Source organism: Mytilus trossulus, chromosome 2, assembly GCF_036588685.1.
Source record: "Mytilus trossulus isolate FHL-02 chromosome 2, PNRI_Mtr1.1.1.hap1, whole genome shotgun sequence".
Lineage (NCBI taxonomy): Eukaryota > Metazoa > Mollusca > Bivalvia > Mytilida > Mytilidae > Mytilus > Mytilus trossulus.
This window is the reverse complement of record NC_086374.1, coordinates 13,402,091-13,419,429: the sequence shown is the minus strand read 5'-3', so window position 1 is coordinate 13,419,429 and position 17,339 is coordinate 13,402,091. Positions and strand designations below refer to the sequence as shown.

General features: G+C 32.7%; 1 protein-coding gene across 1 annotated transcript; it reads left to right on the top strand.

The window, feature by feature from the left end:
• The first annotated feature begins 3,435 nt into the window (after positions 1 to 3,435).
• LOC134706532 (aquaporin-11-like) lies at positions 3,436 to 11,560 on the top strand. The gene is made up of 3 exons (XM_063565553.1): positions 3,436 to 3,722; positions 5,661 to 6,294; positions 6,616 to 11,560. Exons 2-3 carry the CDS (start codon positions 5,664 to 5,666, stop codon positions 6,879 to 6,881), a joined length of 897 nt encoding a protein of 298 aa, XP_063421623.1. The 5' UTR covers positions 3,436 to 3,722; positions 5,661 to 5,663; the 3' UTR covers positions 6,882 to 11,560.
• The last annotated feature ends 5,779 nt before the right edge of the window (positions 11,561 to 17,339 follow it).

Sequence of the window (17,339 nt, the reverse complement as noted above, 5' to 3'; positions counted from 1 at the left end):
AGATTTTAAAATGACTCAAACTTAAGGATACCCCGCTATGTATAGCATCATCATATGAATCTTATCGACCACTCCAGACCGATACAAATGCTTCAAGTGTAAAAATAAATAAGATAGCACTTTGACAAGACGTCATAATTATTTGGAATATGGTTGTCCGAAAACACATACAAAATGTTTCAGAATCTCCGATCAAAAATGTCACACTATTATAGATCTATTATATATCTCTGATCACACGAACAGCCAGTTTAATAATATCGGTATTCCTTATCTAGGAGGTCAACATGGAAGAAGACGGTATCTGGATGATTCGTTCCAACTCCTATACGTCCCAACAAATTCGTCCCAAGTTGCTTGGACAATTCGTTCCAACTTTTTCCAAAACTTGTCAGTTCGTTCCAACTTATTCAAGAACAGTATTAAACAATAATAACCATTTGCATAGCCTTATTATTTCAATTTATAATGCTATACTTATATATATAATGTAAATAAATACTTAGTTTTAAAAAGAATATATGATTTATTAATTGGGAAGAAAGGTATGTTGGGTATGATATATTGGTAATATTTAATTATTAAGTATTTCATGACAATTTAATATTTTAAAAATGAACAAAGAATTCGTTATCATTATAATTAATTATTGTATTCCAATGATGTGCGCATAATAGTTGTTTATGCAGTCATCAAAAGAATTATATCGTACTTAGCTTGGTCATAGCTTGGGTCCCAAAAAAACATATGAAACATAGATGCTATAAAAGATTCCTAATTCCATATATTATTTTTACATTCCATCATGGAATCTTCGTGTGTTGTTTGTCATCGTTTTGTTCGTGTTCGCCAACATGCTTTGTCTTGTGACTTATGTGATTCTTGCCGACTCACAGAACCTGTGGAACTGGTAAGTTTAAATGTTTTTGTTTCTGTTTTCTATAGATCGATATAATGATAGTCTATATTTACTGTAAGCACTGTCTAACAGTGTTTTTTTAATTTAGATATTCTTGGTGACGAATAAAACTACATTTCTATTCGCTAAGCTTTTTGTACCTTATATAAAAATGTGGTATGGTTGCCAATGAGACAGCTGTTCGCAAGGCACCAATTAAATGCCCCAGAAATATATATATATATGGAAGTGTTTAACGACCTTGACTGGCTTTTCAGCCCTCGCACGGTCGGCTCGGTGCCCGAAGACGTTTGGTGAGCTTTATCATATTTTGATGCCGTGGGTCAGGAACAAGAAGTGGAGGTCGCAATATGGAGGCCGCCATCTTGGTTTTGGTGAGTTGTTTTTGGTTTGTTGACTATTTTGGATTTTACTTCTTCACAACGGCTGCTTTCAGGGCTAGTTTGGTCAGCTTGGCAGCCCGCTAGCCTCGATGATTGAGTACTGTTAGATGATCTCGGACGTAGTTCAAAAGATGACAGGAAGCGTTATCAGGACCAAAGCCGCGAGGCAGTGAAATGAAGGTCGTGTCACCCAACAGCCTAGGATACAGCCCTCGGACGTTAATCGGCATAACACTCCCCATGATACAATGGTTTTGGAGTGCATGTTAACGCGGGTACGCCAACTACTACCGTACGTCTCTCTGTACGGCATGGATTGGTGTCTGTCATCTTAAGAAGTAAGTCGTTGATATCTAACTGTAAACCCTCATCGAAGATAGCGGGTAAAGGAGAGCTGGCCCAGCACGTCCGTTCAGCTGTAATGACTGAGACGTGACTGAATGGATTGATTGGATTGAATGATATGATGTGAAATATAACTTTTGCTATACGGCCTTCAACAGAGAGCAAATCCCTTACCCCATAATGCATTGTGTTCTACACTTTGGTGATGACTGATTGAAAAACGATCTATTATATGTTAAAAAAATGACAAGGAATTGACAATTTTTGCTATGAACAGTGGGTTGATTTACACAAATTCAGTGATTTACGGACACAAACATTATAATAACTAGAACACACCCGCGAAATCGCGGGCATACAAAGCGTAGTTTAAAGTATGTAAAGTGTTGTTGGAAGAATTTTGTAAAATATTGAATGACTGGAGAATTTCAGCAAAAGTATCATAAGTCATAGGTAATTGGGGACAGGAAAATGCTTTTTTTTTTTATCCCTCCTCCTTTCCAATATTCTCATTTTTGGTTTTCTATCAATTTCAATATGAAAATACATTAGTATGTTATGAACATTCAAGTTAGGAGCCTGTAATTCAGTGGTTGTTGTTTGTTTATGTGTTACATATTTGTTTTGCGTTCATTTTTTTTTTGGTACATAAATAAGACCGCTAGTTTTCTGGTTTGAATTGTTTTACATTGTCAGTTCGGGGCCTTTTAAAGCTGAGTATGCGGTATGCCATAATGGGTGCTCGTTGTTGTCGTACGGTAACCTATAGTTGTTAATACCCGTGTCATATTGGAGGGGGGATAGGAAGGGTCCTGATCCCGAAATCCCGGACTTAAAAAAAACGAAATCCCGAGGTCCCGAATTTATAAAAAGTAAATCCTGACGTCCCGAAATCCGAAAAAAAGGATTCCCGGATCCCGAAACGGCAAATTCCGAAATCCCGAGCTTAAAAATACCAGATTCCGCAGTCCCGATAAAGGTATATAAAATAGTGTGTTTACTTTCAATTCTAAGTTTACTAAATGATCCATAGTGGTTATTGATATAGTATACAAACCCTCTCTATTTAATAAACTCTCTGCCGTGGATAGTAATCCCGCAGTCCCGATAAAGGTCCTATCCCCCCTCATATTGGTCTCTTGTGGAGAGTTGTCTCAACATGGCAATCATACCACATCTTCTTTTTTTTTTATATAATAAATGAATTTTGTAAAAGATTTAATAACTGGAGAATTTCAGAAAAGGTATCAAAAGTTCACATGAATATTTTTAGCGCTTATCTGTTTATTATGAACATTCATTACTATATAAATATAGTGTGTTTACTTTCAATTCTAAGTTTACTAAACGATCCATAGTGGTCATTGATATTGTATACAGACTCTCTCTATTTAATAAACTCTGTGACTGCCGTGGATAGGAAACATGAAAATGATAGCAGATAGAATTCTGAAAATATACTTTATTCTTTGTATATATGTATGTTCAAAGTATACAGAAAACGCAAACTGGAAGTCTAATCTGACTTAAAATTTTGTCCAATGACGGGACAATATCCGGATGTCTTTTTTCTCGTTTTTCTCCAAAAATAACTCAATCTGAATAATCATATGAATGGATGACAAATGGCACTATGCATTGTACCTATATGACACAGAGGCGTGTTGATTAATTTATTGTGGAAAGAAGAGAAGCGACACCAAAAATGAGGTCTTCTCGTTTAATAGTATAGAAGTTGGAAAAAATTGCCCGGTTAACTCTGATTAATAATGAACTAAATCAGTTGGAACAAATTGTTAAGTCTGATTAATAATAAAATAAATCAGTTGGTACGAATTGACAATTGACTTGGTACGAATTGTCCAAATCTGGAACGAACTGGTTTGGAACGAATCGGACTTGGAACGAATATTGACTAGCATTCAAGAAGACAAGTGGCAATGAAAATTACAGTTACTGTCCCTTTTCATAACAGTCCCTTCAACTTCAACGTGAAATCTGTTTCGTCTTGATCTCCGACAAAGTGGATATATATTTTGTTGCTTAAAAAAAGGTTGCAGGCCTAATCTTTTCAGGTATGTATTGATCAGGTTTTTGCTTAAATTTAATTATGGAAACTGCTTAAATTTAATTATGGAAACTGCTTAAATTTAATTATGGAAACAACAGAATCTCAGAAACTCTATATAAACTGTTAAGGTTAAACACAGATGAGTATGGTTGAAATAACCCATAGCGGCATCTTGATCATGACCATACACAACGTGTCATCATCGCTTATATTGTCCTGCACTACAATGGTTCATGTACAATATTATGACATCACAAGAGAAGAATGAGTGTTAATTGCCGTCAAAAGTTTAAGTGTCAGACGCAAATTCCTAGGTCACTAAGTCTCACTGATATCCAAACAGAGATATTAGGGCTTATCTCTAGCCAAAGTAGGTAAAACTGACTAGTGTGCAATATTTCCAAAATGAGTTCCCCCCCCCCCCCCCCCGTTTGAAGTATGACTGGAGTGGACCCCTCTAAGGTCAGTCAGCGGCCCCCCTTAGGAAAAGTTCTGGATCCGCCACTGACACACATATGAAAGAGGATTGTGTTTAAAAATGTTATTAAAGACATTGTATACACTAGACTAGATTGCTAGCTGGACTGCTGCAGTGCTTGATAAATATATATTTATAAAAAATCAGATTCATCAGATATTGTCAGAAGCAAATATGGTCTTTATTTATACCAAATTTACCCTCTACACATCCAAACATGTACACCAACCAGGGGCGGATCCAGCCATTTAAAAAAAGGGGGTGGGGGGTTTCCTAACCCTGGACAAATGGGGGGGGGGGGGTTCCAATTACATGTCCCCATTCAAATGCATTGATCATCAACAAAAAGGGGTGGGTTGCAACCCCTGGAACCCCCCCTCTGTATCCACGCCTGACCAACAAATGTTTAAAGACACACATATGCATATTCAATTTGTACAGGAACTATAGATAAAAAGTAAAATTTCCTGCAATATTGTCTGAATTGAAATACAATTTATGCAATATTGTATCTTCTTGATCATGTTGATCTTCTGTAAAAAAAACTCCTGGACAAATTTAACTACTCTCAAATTTCAATATAAAAAATAGGTGTTTTTTCCCATTCAAATACATTAAAATGAACAAAATCACAGTTGTTTTGTGGCAGTGTCTATTTTGAAGGTTTGCAAGTCCCAAAATGAAAATAAATTAATGGTATAGTTGTCAAGAAAATTAAATAACTTGTTCAAGGTGCAGGAATCTTAAATCTGTTCTAAAAATATCAATGATGTAATTGATAAAGTAATTTTTAAAATTGGAGTTATTTTCCTTTGTCCATAATTGTAGTTGAATCAACTACAACCAATGCTTTATACAATGTTATGTAATCATTCTGTGCTTACAGGAATTTTGATTAAAAGATATTTTTCAAAATATTATATTGAGGTAAGCTTAACAACTCTTATTTTTTTTTTATAGTTTAATTTAAAAATTTCAAGTTTTAGAGGTATTTTTGTTTATTGAGCATGTAAAAAGATAACTTGGTAAAACATTTTTAAACCCCAAAAATAGTTTTGAAACTTAACTAGCAGGGATGCTCCAAAAAAGACCCCCAATCTACTTGAATACATAACATTGTAACAAGTATAGTTCAAGATTTTCTCTAGATAAGTTATTTCCCACTGGCCACCTATCATGCCTATAGTGTAAAGAAATATCCCAGGGTAAATCGAGCCATTTTAAAAAAGGAGTTTTTAATATAGTTATCAAAGGAACCAGGATTATAATTTAATATGCCAGACGCACGTTTCATCTACATAAGATTCATCAGTGACGCTCAGCTCAAAATAGTTATAAAGCCAAACACAGGATACAAAGGAGGTCCCCATTCAAAAGCATTGATAAAAAAGGGTTAGTTCCAACCCCTGGAATAGCCACTGTGTATACTTATTTACATGTAACTTTTTTATTTATTTGTTACAGAAAATGAAGTGGAGAGAGTTATTACAGGAGACTGTGAGCCCAGACATCCAGTTCCTATCACCAGCTGTTTCCTCTGTTATATTCTGTCTGTTAGTCATGCTTCTCTGTGTTATTATGCACAAGTTATCCAATATGTTCCTGCCAGGATCAATCAAATTATATGCCTTGGATTTTTTCAAGAGTGTTGCCATGTTTACATACCCTCTTGCCTTTGGTTTTACCAGGACATACCATGGCCACATAGGTTACTGTGTGATAATGGTTCCAATCAATGTAATAACGATCCTGCTGATGGCTGAAGGTAATATAAGTCCTGTTGATAACTTCCTGTTTGCTATAAAAGGCCAGCAGGCATTATGGAAATCCATTTTACGAATCATAATTCAAGTTAACGGTGCGTTTGCAGCCTTTTACCTAGCTCAGAAGATTATGCAGTTAGAATTTCATGAAGATTTCGAAAACATGCTATCAACTGTTTGTATATCAGACTTAAAAGTCACTATATTTTTTGGATTTCTGATTGAGATGTTGGGAACTGCATGGGATGTTTGGGTATGGTCACTTTCATTGTCCAGATATCATCGTATCAACCTCATAATTAAAATGACCAACACTGCACTTGTTGTTTGTTCAGGTATGAAAATATTGATGAAGTTTAACTTTTATTTATATATTAATACAAAAGATGAAGCATTTCTCTTACACATGTAGTAGAAATTTGTTATACTCAGTTGTAACGAAGTAAATTCATATTTTACATCTGCAAGTATTTGGATATATGTCATTCCAAAATATTTTTTTTTAATTTAGATGCTAAGTACAGGGAGTTGCATACATGACAAAATGTTTAAAAAACCAAAAGATTAGGTATTTGGTTTTTTTACAGAATATTTGCCTTTGTTTCTGTCGTATATAATGCAGGGGTATATTTTTAAACCAACTTCTCTATTTTTAGGTGTGCATTATACAGGAATGTACAATCAACCTGCCCTGGCAACAGGATACACATTTGGATGCCATGGGACCTCCAATGTAGAACATGTTTTCGTCTATTGGATAGGACCTTTTATTGGTGGATATATAGCTGATTACATTTCAGAAAATTTCAATATACAACTGTCTAGCAATGAAGTAATGCAGAAAGGTATTAACAAGGATAAAAGCATGAATCAAGAAGAAACAAAAAATACCTCAACAAAGCATCTCAAGAAACACAACTAGGTGAATTTTTGCTTTAAATTGTATTAGTTTTATCTATTTATAGATCACATATATAATGTCTATCAAAATCTAGCATTTAATTTTGTGCTTTAAGGCAGCAACCATTTGATTCTCAGGGGGGGGGGGGGGGGGGGAATAATTTGTTTTTGACCCTGAGAAAAAAAATTTGTTTGTTTCACCCTTAGCTGCCACTATATGTAATGCTAAAATTGAAAGAAAAAAAATGTTGTTCGCCAAAGCATGCGAAAAAAAAGTTAGTGTAGAAAAAAACCCATAGCCCCCCCCCCCCCGAAAATCAAATGGTTGCTGCCTAAGTATTTTTATTTTGCCTCTGGTATTTAAAAGCTTTAAAATCCGTGAAATCCTGATCTTTTAGATTTGGAGGATTACAGCATTTGTCTGTTAAATAAATAATGATTTCAAATTTCTGCTTGATAGCTTCCAGTTAGAAAATGCAATGAGGCCATAATTGCCAAACATAATTCAAATCAACAATTTTCTATTAAGATTTAGATACTAATACAAATAACAAACCACCGTTGCCGACAAGATATTTATATAAGAAGATGTGGTAAGATTTCTAAAGAGACATACATGTGGATGATTGCCAATTTTCAACCAGACTCCAGAGGATGTAGAAGTTAGAAACTACAGTTTACTGTACATCCTTCAACATTGAGCAAAACCAATAACACACAACAAACTATTAATGGCATCAGCATGACAATTGTACAACAATTCTTACAAGCAAACTATTGCCTGATTTTTGTACAAAACAATAAACAAATCAAAAATATGATCTGCAGCAACAAACAACATACACTGAATTATAAACACCTGAATTGGAAAAGACACATACATAATTTGAAGGGGTTAAACATGTTTGAGGGCACATACCCCCCCCCCCCCCCCTAACCTGAGACTGGTGTAACAAGAACATTCCATAAAAAAGGCTCAACTCAGATTGTTACTAAGCACACAAAAACTAAAAGAATCAAGACATAATGTAAATATCTGAGAGTAGTCTCTGAAAACTAGATCAAAGCCATTAAAGCTAATAACAACTAATTAGACAAATTAATATATCCAAGGCTAAAATATCAGTAAGTACACATCAAATGAATTTAGTCTAAAGACGTCAAAAACAAAAGGCAAGTATGAAATGATAATTTTTTCATCAAATACGGTGTCCATGATATGTTAGTGAGATCATGCGATATGATTGCACTGAACTGATCAGCTTATTGATTTAGATTTATCTGGCAATAAAAAAGCAACATTATTGTATATATATGACCACTTATATGGCCCATTATATGGCTCATTTGGAAAGAACTTACAAGAAAGTAGTACATATTTAAAAAAAAAAAAGTTTCTAAGCATAGTAGTTACTTTGTCAATAAGTTAAATATTTGGGGTTTTTGATTATGTGATTACTGAGCCATTTTTAAAGTGATTATTTGATAATCTATGACTATTTTTTTTATTTGATTACCTTGTTTAAAAAACAATTATTGATTATGTGATTATAATGGCAAAAAAAAATGTTTTTATGTGAATACTTGAAAACCCCAAATGAGGGTCCTTTGAAATAACTATTCCTCTATTTGAACTCAATACAACATAGCTATGAATTCTTGAAGTTGCAGAATATAACATACAAAATAAAGGAGCTTTGAATTATTGGTGCTATTCCTGATATTGATATTGAAAGCTTTTAAGATTGTTTATTTGTTTTAAATCCATAGGTAACAATTGAATCATGACTGACAATTATCTTTAAATTGAGACTGAATTCTTGTACAGGTAGATTTAGTTTATATAAATAAATTCTAATTTCTTTTTTTTCTGCTCCAAGTTATGATTTTGTTTGATATTTATATGTGTTAATTTTTATGTATGTATAATGAAGAATTTTATATCATGATTTTCTGAGTGTTTAACACTTTTGTTGTGTGCACAAGAATTGCTCTGGTGTAATGATAGTGGTATGTTGAAACAGTCATCTGTTTGTTATAACTTTGATGTGATTGCACTTTTTACAATCGAAAAATGATCTTTAGTTTGTTTGCATAATGAAAGTTTAAAGTATTTGACTTGTGGACCTTAATAACTTTTCTCTCTGTCTGTTTGGTTAATTTGACATGAGTCTTGTTGTTTCCAAAGCAAAAGTTTGGTCAAAAGTGACTAGTGTTCCAAAATTTATATTTTATGTAAATTCAATTTTGTTGATTGCTTCTTTCAATTTTAAAGAGACCTGTGTATGTTAATGAAATACATTTTACACAGTTTAAATGGTTGATCAAAGTCACTTAATAGAGTTTTTTTTTAATTTCTGAAAAGCTGTTTTTAGATATAATTCATGAAAATCATAAATTACATTACAAGATGTCTTTCTTGGAGTTTTCAATTCTATTAATTTTTCTGTCATATTACACATAAAAAAAATCATTTGTCAGTAGTATTGTTTATTTGTGCAAGTTGTCCATAGACTGGGTTATGAAAAGAGAAATCCATTAACAGATGTTATTTTTACTCTTTTTATCTCATTGTATTTTTTTCAGAATATAGAAAGAAAAAATGTTGTCACTGTATATTTATTCCTGCTATATTATTCATGTATAGATAATTTGTAATTTTTTAGTCATAATCATCTGAAAGTCTTTACATAAATGTGTGCTTTGAATAATGCATTTAATGTATAAAAGTACATATTGTTTGAAGATAGGCCGACATTACGGTGAAAGAACAGTGAGACTGAGTGTACAGATTTTTGTAAGATTCTCCATACACATTGTTAAAATTGGAAATTAGAAATAAAAATTAAATATTTTTATAATTCATTAATTCAAGTTCAACATGCTAAAAATAATGTAAAATTGAATAAGAATCATGGTATGTCACATCTGGTTGTATACAAAAATAGGTAGAAAAAAAATATTCCCTTGAATAAGAAAATTGTAGGTAAATAATTCTACATTTTTTTTTGCATTAAAACATTCTCTGTGTCATAGATAATGTCTTCAGAATTTCAAAGCACCAATATTTTTTTTTATTTGGGGTTTCTATATAATTTTTTGTAAACTTGAGGTTACATGGTGACTTAATCTTGTACACAGGTTAAATAAGGGGATAAATTGGATTGGTTATTTAAATTCCAGTGATGGTTATTTTCTTGTATGCAATGAAATGTTATGTGACATTTTTTCTATAGTACTGGACAGGATAAAACTACACTCATGCCAAGTATTTCTTTATTTGAAACAGAGATGAATTCTGCAGAAATGTGCAAATTTAACAAAGTCTAATAGGGAAAATCAATGGAGGTATTACACCTAAAGCCAATGTTACTTAAAGTAAATGAAAATTAGGTTGACTCTACAGGCTCTTAGGAACAATTGCTGCTGCTGTTTGTGGTCCTAAATGTAGTAATGCTTTGTTTTCTTATGCTAATTTAATGTATTCCATATATATTTTTACCAAAGCTACGCTATTATATAGATGAATTATTTGTACATATAAAAAAGAAGATGTGGTATGATATGTATTGTATTCTGAGTTGTACTTTTATTCTGCTGAGTTGAAAACTTTTATCTACTTAATGCTAACAAATACTTACTATTACTTACAAAGTACTAACATTTTGTTATCTTCTTAGTTTACATTTTATTGTTTCACTTTTATGTTTGAAATATTTTAGATATCCCAATTGTTTTGTGATGTTGCTTTTATTATCTTGAAATACTGCCTGACATGTATGCTTGTCTTGCCCTTAACAGTCAAAACAAGTACTATGTTTATCACATTTCTTGTGTTGTTAATTTGACAAAAATCTTATTAAAAAAGAACATAATGTCATTGATCAAAAATACAAGTTCGATTTTGCTGATTTTAACATTTGCTATCCAAGAGTTCAGCATCTTAAATACTTAAAAATAATGAGGTTTTGATGTTTTCTATGTTGCCATTTGATAATTTTGTTACAGAACCATATTCATGGATGCTGATGCTGACGAAACTATGAATATCAGTTTTCCAAAAAATGTATTTTTAAAAAATCTTGATTCACCAGTTTGCTAGATTTTGAATAACATTCATATACTAGTACCCAACTTTAAATTGATGATTGTACAGGACCTTGTTAAAATCAAGTGATATTCATATAGGGATCACAATGTATTTAAAAAGTGATTAATTCTGTATGATGCATACTTGCAAAATGAGTAAATACTGACTCATTTGGTATCAGATTCGATTTGAGTTAGAAGACAAACTTTGATATAACATACTTAAAATGTATTGGATAAATGGTCAAATTATATTTATCTATATATTATATTTACTGTCTGTATAACAGTATATATATAAGGTGAAGGGTGAAGGTGCTGAAAATAAACTGACATGTGTACTGAACAGTTGTTTCTGGACTATAATCCTGTAGTTTTACACGTTTCTGTTATCATGCACGGAAGTGGAACTAAAATTTAATAAATGAGACAAGGATTTATTTTGATATTTATGCCAGTACGTTGTCGTTACTAAAAGTAAACTTTAAAAGTTTCGGAAAAGTGGTCTTCTAATGACTATCACTGAATGTTCTTTAATGATATTTTAATTGTTATGTCCAGCTTTCCACTTATTGTATTTATCAGGTTTATTGAATAAAAAGTTCTGCATGATATTTGAATTCTAAATGTAAGGGTAGTAATTTTAAATACTTATGTAGTAACAAAGGTAAAAGCACAATAATAACAGAAACATTATCACATCATTTACGAATTGAAACATGTATGTGTAGTATCTTGAATAAAGGCAATGATAGTATACCGCTGTTCAAAAGTCATAAATCGATTTAAAGAAAATAAACCCGAATTAAAAACTAAAACAGAGGGAAACACATAAACTATAACAGGAAAACGAATTTGACCTACCGAATAAGACTATTTGCAGGGTTTGTCATAAATTGAACAACAAGACAGGTGTCAAATGATGAGAGGATCTGCGCTTAAGGAGCACCCGAGTTCACCCCCAGTTTTTTGTGTGGTTCGTTTTGCTTAGTCTTTAGTTTTCTATGTTGTGTCGTCCTTTTATGACAACGACGTTGTTAGTTTATTCTTGATCTATGAGTTTTATTAATAACCAACATTCTAATAACACTTTGCATAATCTAGAAAAATTACGTTCAATTGAACAAGACAATAAATTACATTTCTATGCCAATATTTATTCAGAAGAATTTAAATTGAAAAATTATCTATCTTATAAATGTTCTCCTAATATAACAAGAAATCTTACAAAATTAAGAATTAGTTCCCACCCTCTTTTGATTGAAAAGGGTAGATATTTCAGACCAAAAAATTAAGAGAGAAAACAGAATATGCTCTAACTGCAATCAAATAGAAGATGAAAAACATTTCCTTATTTATTGCAAAAAATTTGAAAATTATAGAAAACAACTATTTAATAAACTAAATTTTAATTCACAAGATCTGTGCCCTGAAAAAGTTATGGAAACCATTATTAGTTTACTTAACCCACAAAATATTGATGATACAAAAAATATATGCCATTACATACAATTATGCTTTGAATCTTTGTAATTTTATTCATTTTACCTTGATTTGATATTTTGTCATACATAATATATATTTATTCATGTGATGTAATATCATGTTAATGTGGGGGAAGACATCATTATACTTGTATTGATTTTCCTGATTTAATAAAAACTTGAAACTTGAAAACTTGAGTTTGAATGTCCCTCTGTCGCCCCTCTTTTAAAGTACATTTCCACATGTTAACCACAGAATAACGAAAATTGTAAACGATGGTTGATTTTAGGGGCGGATCCAGGACCTCGATGTCTGGGGGCCGGGGGGCACCATGAACCATTTTTGTTTAGATACAATGTAGATATATGCGAATATATGTGTGAGTAGTTGTTAGGTTTGTTTTGGGTTTGTTTGGTTCGTTTGTTTGTTGTTTGTTGTTGGGGATCATCATATTTCTATGTTTTATTTTTTTTTACATTTTCACTTTATTCTTTATTTCCTGCCAATTGATCTTTATTATATTCGACCTAAACATGCATCAAATATTTGCCACTGGATGTTTAACATTCATGCAACAATCAATCAACATTTTCTTTATATTTCATCACCTCTATATTCTTTTTTCTAAATTTTTCAAAATCGCTTCCAGGCTAACTTTTTTGCACGTTATTCAAATATCTGTAAAACACCTTCATATCCTTATAAATGGGGGCTTTTGCATAGCCTCATACATGTACACGGTAATAGAAACAAGAAAAATAAAAACAAATATAACTGCATGGTTGGACTTTAAGAGAAATGTGTAAGTCCTAGATTATGTTACAAAGTATTTTAACGAAAATCAAATAGCATTTTATTAATGATTATTTATTAAGAGATATCAATTCATTTTCCTGGACCGGGGAAAGCATTAGGGGAAAGGGGAGGGAGAGTAAAAAATCATACCCGTCATCCAACAGCTCTATATGACGGTTTTACATGCCAAGTGAGCAATGCAGAGACTGACAGATCCATTTCCTCTATCAACCGGTGTCAGACAAGGATGTTTACTTTCCCCTTTCCTTTTTCTGATAGTGATAGATTGGGTGAGTCGGAAATCGTACAATACTCCTTTGGGTATAAGATGGACATTACAGTCGTGCCTTGAAGACCTGGACTTTGCAGACGATATCTGCCAGCTTTCCCATCGCCATGAAGACTCGTAAAAGCAAGCAGATAAAACTGCAAAACAAGTAGGACTGTACATGAAGGCAAAAAAAGACAAAATCCATGAGGGTAAACACAAACCAACTTAACAAAACCAAAGTGAGAGATGCTGAAATTGAAGATGTTCGTGAATTTACATATCTTGGAAGTGTAATCAGTACATCAGGTGGGACAGATGAAGACATCCAATCAAGAAAAAGAAAAGCTCAACAAGCCTTTGCTATACTAAAACCAGTCTGGAAGAGCAAATCTCTCAGAACGAACTCCAAAATCAGGATCTTCAACTCAATTGTAAAATCTATTCTTCTTTATGGATCAGAAACTTGGAGACTGACAGCTGCATCTACAAAAACATGACAAGTTTTCAAGAACAGGTGCCTAAGAAACATCATTGGAATCAAGTGGCCAAACACAATCAGCAGAGAATTGTGGAAAAGGACAAGACAAGAACCAATAGAAAGAACGATAACAACACCATGGAAATGGATTGGACACACTTTACGTAAAAGCAACACAAATGTAACAAGACAGGCACTATATTGGAATCCCCAAGGTCATCGTAAAAGAGGGCGGCCAAAATCCACTTGGCGCAGAGATTTAACATCTGATCTTCAGAAAATTGGGAAAACATGGGGTGAAGCAAAGAAACTAGCCAAGGACAGGAAAAGATGGAAATCTACTGTAGTCGCCCTATGTCCCCCATGGGACAAAGTGGATTAAGTCAAGTAAGTCAAGGAGGGAGAGTAGAACAAACTGTAGACTTCCCTTGCAAATAAGAGGGGAATGAAATATGACATTCCGTTTAAAAAACATATCTTGTAAGTTATCAAAAAATAAATAGTTTGATTTGTTGCTGAATAAATTCACTAAAAGACAGTTTTGAAAAAAAACCGTAAATTTATAGGAAATTTTATTGTGAGTACTGTATTTTGGAATGAAAAGATACCCAAAAATAGATGTATACCAACATTATCGACATTAAACATATATTTGTACCTATTCTTCAAATACACTGATCAGAAGTTTCACCTGGTAATCTATCTTAATCGGTATTGTATTTTAAACCAATGCAAAATTGTACTATTCCAATCAACATTTTACATAAAAGCATTTGCAGAGAGAAATTACACAGTTGTCAATATATACATTGTACACACCAACCGATAAGTTGTCATAAATCACGCATGTGGACGCTGGTATTATTAATTAACGGCCAGTTAAGAAGTCTAACCAAGCTGTGACAATTTCCGCACTAGATAAGAAGTTTCAGTAGCAATACAATTATGTTAAAAAATTAAATTGGTGACCTGAACGGGGGGGGGGGGGGGGGGGGGGGAGCACGTACCCCCGGCAAATCCGCCACTGGACCACTGGAGTTTAATTCCTTTAAACAACTAACAGTACAAAATAAAGGCAACAGTAGTATACTACTGATCAAAAGTCATAAATCGATTGAGAGACAACAATTCTGGGTTACAAACTAAAACCGAGGGAAACTCATCAAACATAAGAGGAAACAACAAAACAACAGAACACACATACATAGAAACGAACTGAGATAACAACTGCCATATTCCTGACTATGTTACTATGTACAAGACATTTGAAAAAAATATGGTGGGTTGAACCTGGTTTAATGGCTAGCCAAACCTCTGCCATTTAAGAGAGGGACGACAGATACCAAAGGGAAAGTCAAATTAATGAATCGAAAATCAACTGACAAAGCCATGGCTAAAAATGAAAAAGACAAACAATCATTATAGTACACATGACACAACATAGAAAACTAAAGAATAAACAGACTCCACCAAAAACTAGGGATGATCTTAAGTTAATGTTAAATATAACGATAAAATGACAACATTACATGACGGGAATACTGTACAAATAAATGCAAGAACACCAAAGACAGAGATATACATAAATAATTAATAGAATAGAACATTTCGTCGACATGTTAACCAAAGAATAACAACGAATAACTAAAATTAGTTTAGGGCAGTAAACAAAACAGGTGAATAGAATTACGACGATTGTGTGTCTTTCACACGGATGCATCAACGCAAATAAAGTAAGTCAAAAGATATACATAAATATTCTTTTGAAAATTACCGAAAAGAATAAAACCTTAACAGCAAAACTTATCAGAAGTGTGAGTTCTTCAAACATAACATTATGAATTAAACCAAATATCGACTACTGTAAGAAGTTTTTGTCCTTTAAAATGATGGACCCGACCATACAGGAGGGATTATACAAGTTCGAAAATTTAAGTTCTTTTGAAAGTTTTCATTTTTTCTGTATTTTAGTACTTACTTCGAAAACGACTTTGCAAAAAACTAATGATAACATAGCATAAAAAAAAACAAAATGTTTAGCACGTGTAGTTTCAGAATGATTTTTTAGGTCCCAAACCCACTCCATATATGGAATTTACTACCATTACATTCAGTGCCTGGATAAAGCATGGATTCTTTGTTTAATTATTATATAATTGGTTATCAAATTGGACGGGTGTGAAGCCTTTCTGATCTGTGCATTATTTGTTACATTGTCTGTAACACAAATAAGGACCAGGAGGTTATCTACAATCACAGTTTTTGTATAATTTGCTTATAATGGTTTTTAAACCAGATCATTAAAAGAAGAGATTTTTCCTTTAAAATATACACACAAAACGCAAATATATAAATCTAGATAAACTAGTATTTAAAATATTTTATTTCATATACTTTGTCGAGCTTGCGACATTTCGTTATCTATATCTCGAAAGCCGTCGGTATATGAAGATCGTAAATTCTGTCATGGGCGATGGCGGCGGCAACATTTTGTCTCAGTTTGTGGTTAAATTTTTAAACATCAATAACATTGTCAAACCTTAATGGAATTTTATGAGCTATCCAAAGCAAAATTTTGAAAATATTTGTTTTTCGGTTTATTACTAATAAATTGATTTACACCTTTTTTTTTACAGTTAACAAGTAGATACAGTCAGCGGTTTAAGTTTGTTTCACATCTAAAACATTGTCAAACCTTAAATAAACTCATCATATATACCAGGTTTGAAATTTCATATTTGAGCCAGACGCGCGTTTCGTCTACAAAAGATTCATCAGTAGACCTTCCCTTTGTATAGAAGTTTATGTTATTCAGAAGATATACCATTTTAACTAGTAACATGTGTATCAATCTATTTTTCTACATACACAACATTGAAAATATTTTCAAATTTACCCCCATATATCTGTTGGTTTTCTCTTCAACCATGCAGAAATAGATTCTGAATCTGAATCATTTTTTATATAACCACAATTTAATGTTTAATGTACTGCATGAAGGATGCTACAACAACTACTGATGTGGAAGCTTGTTCAGGAACGACATATATATACTGTTCAGAAGAGCATCGTACTGTCGATGTTATTGTTTAACGCAATCTAGATTTGGGGGAGAGAATTCCCGCCACCGATTTACAGTTTGAAGTACTCCCGGTACATTGTTTAGGTTTAAATTATTCCAAAACTTGGTTATAAAAGCTTTCTCCCGCAGATATTAGATTTAAATGGTTTCTACAACAGATGTTTTTTTCCCAGATTATTCCCGTTAAAGATGCTTGGTTTACAAGATTATGTCAAATTGTTGGTTTATAGGAACCACCTGCGCATTTTGCTACTAGAAGATTACCGCTACACAATTAAGA

Bases quoted from the DNA above. Each gene is read 5' to 3' on its own strand.
- LOC134706532 (XM_063565553.1), top strand. From the start codon at position 5,664: ATGAAGTGGAGAGAGTTATTACAGGAGACTGTGAGCCCAGACATCCAG. The intron at 6,295-6,615 runs GTATGAAAATAT...CTCTATTTTTAG, and splicing joins TGCACTTGTTGTTTGTTCAG to GTGTGCATTATACAGGAATG.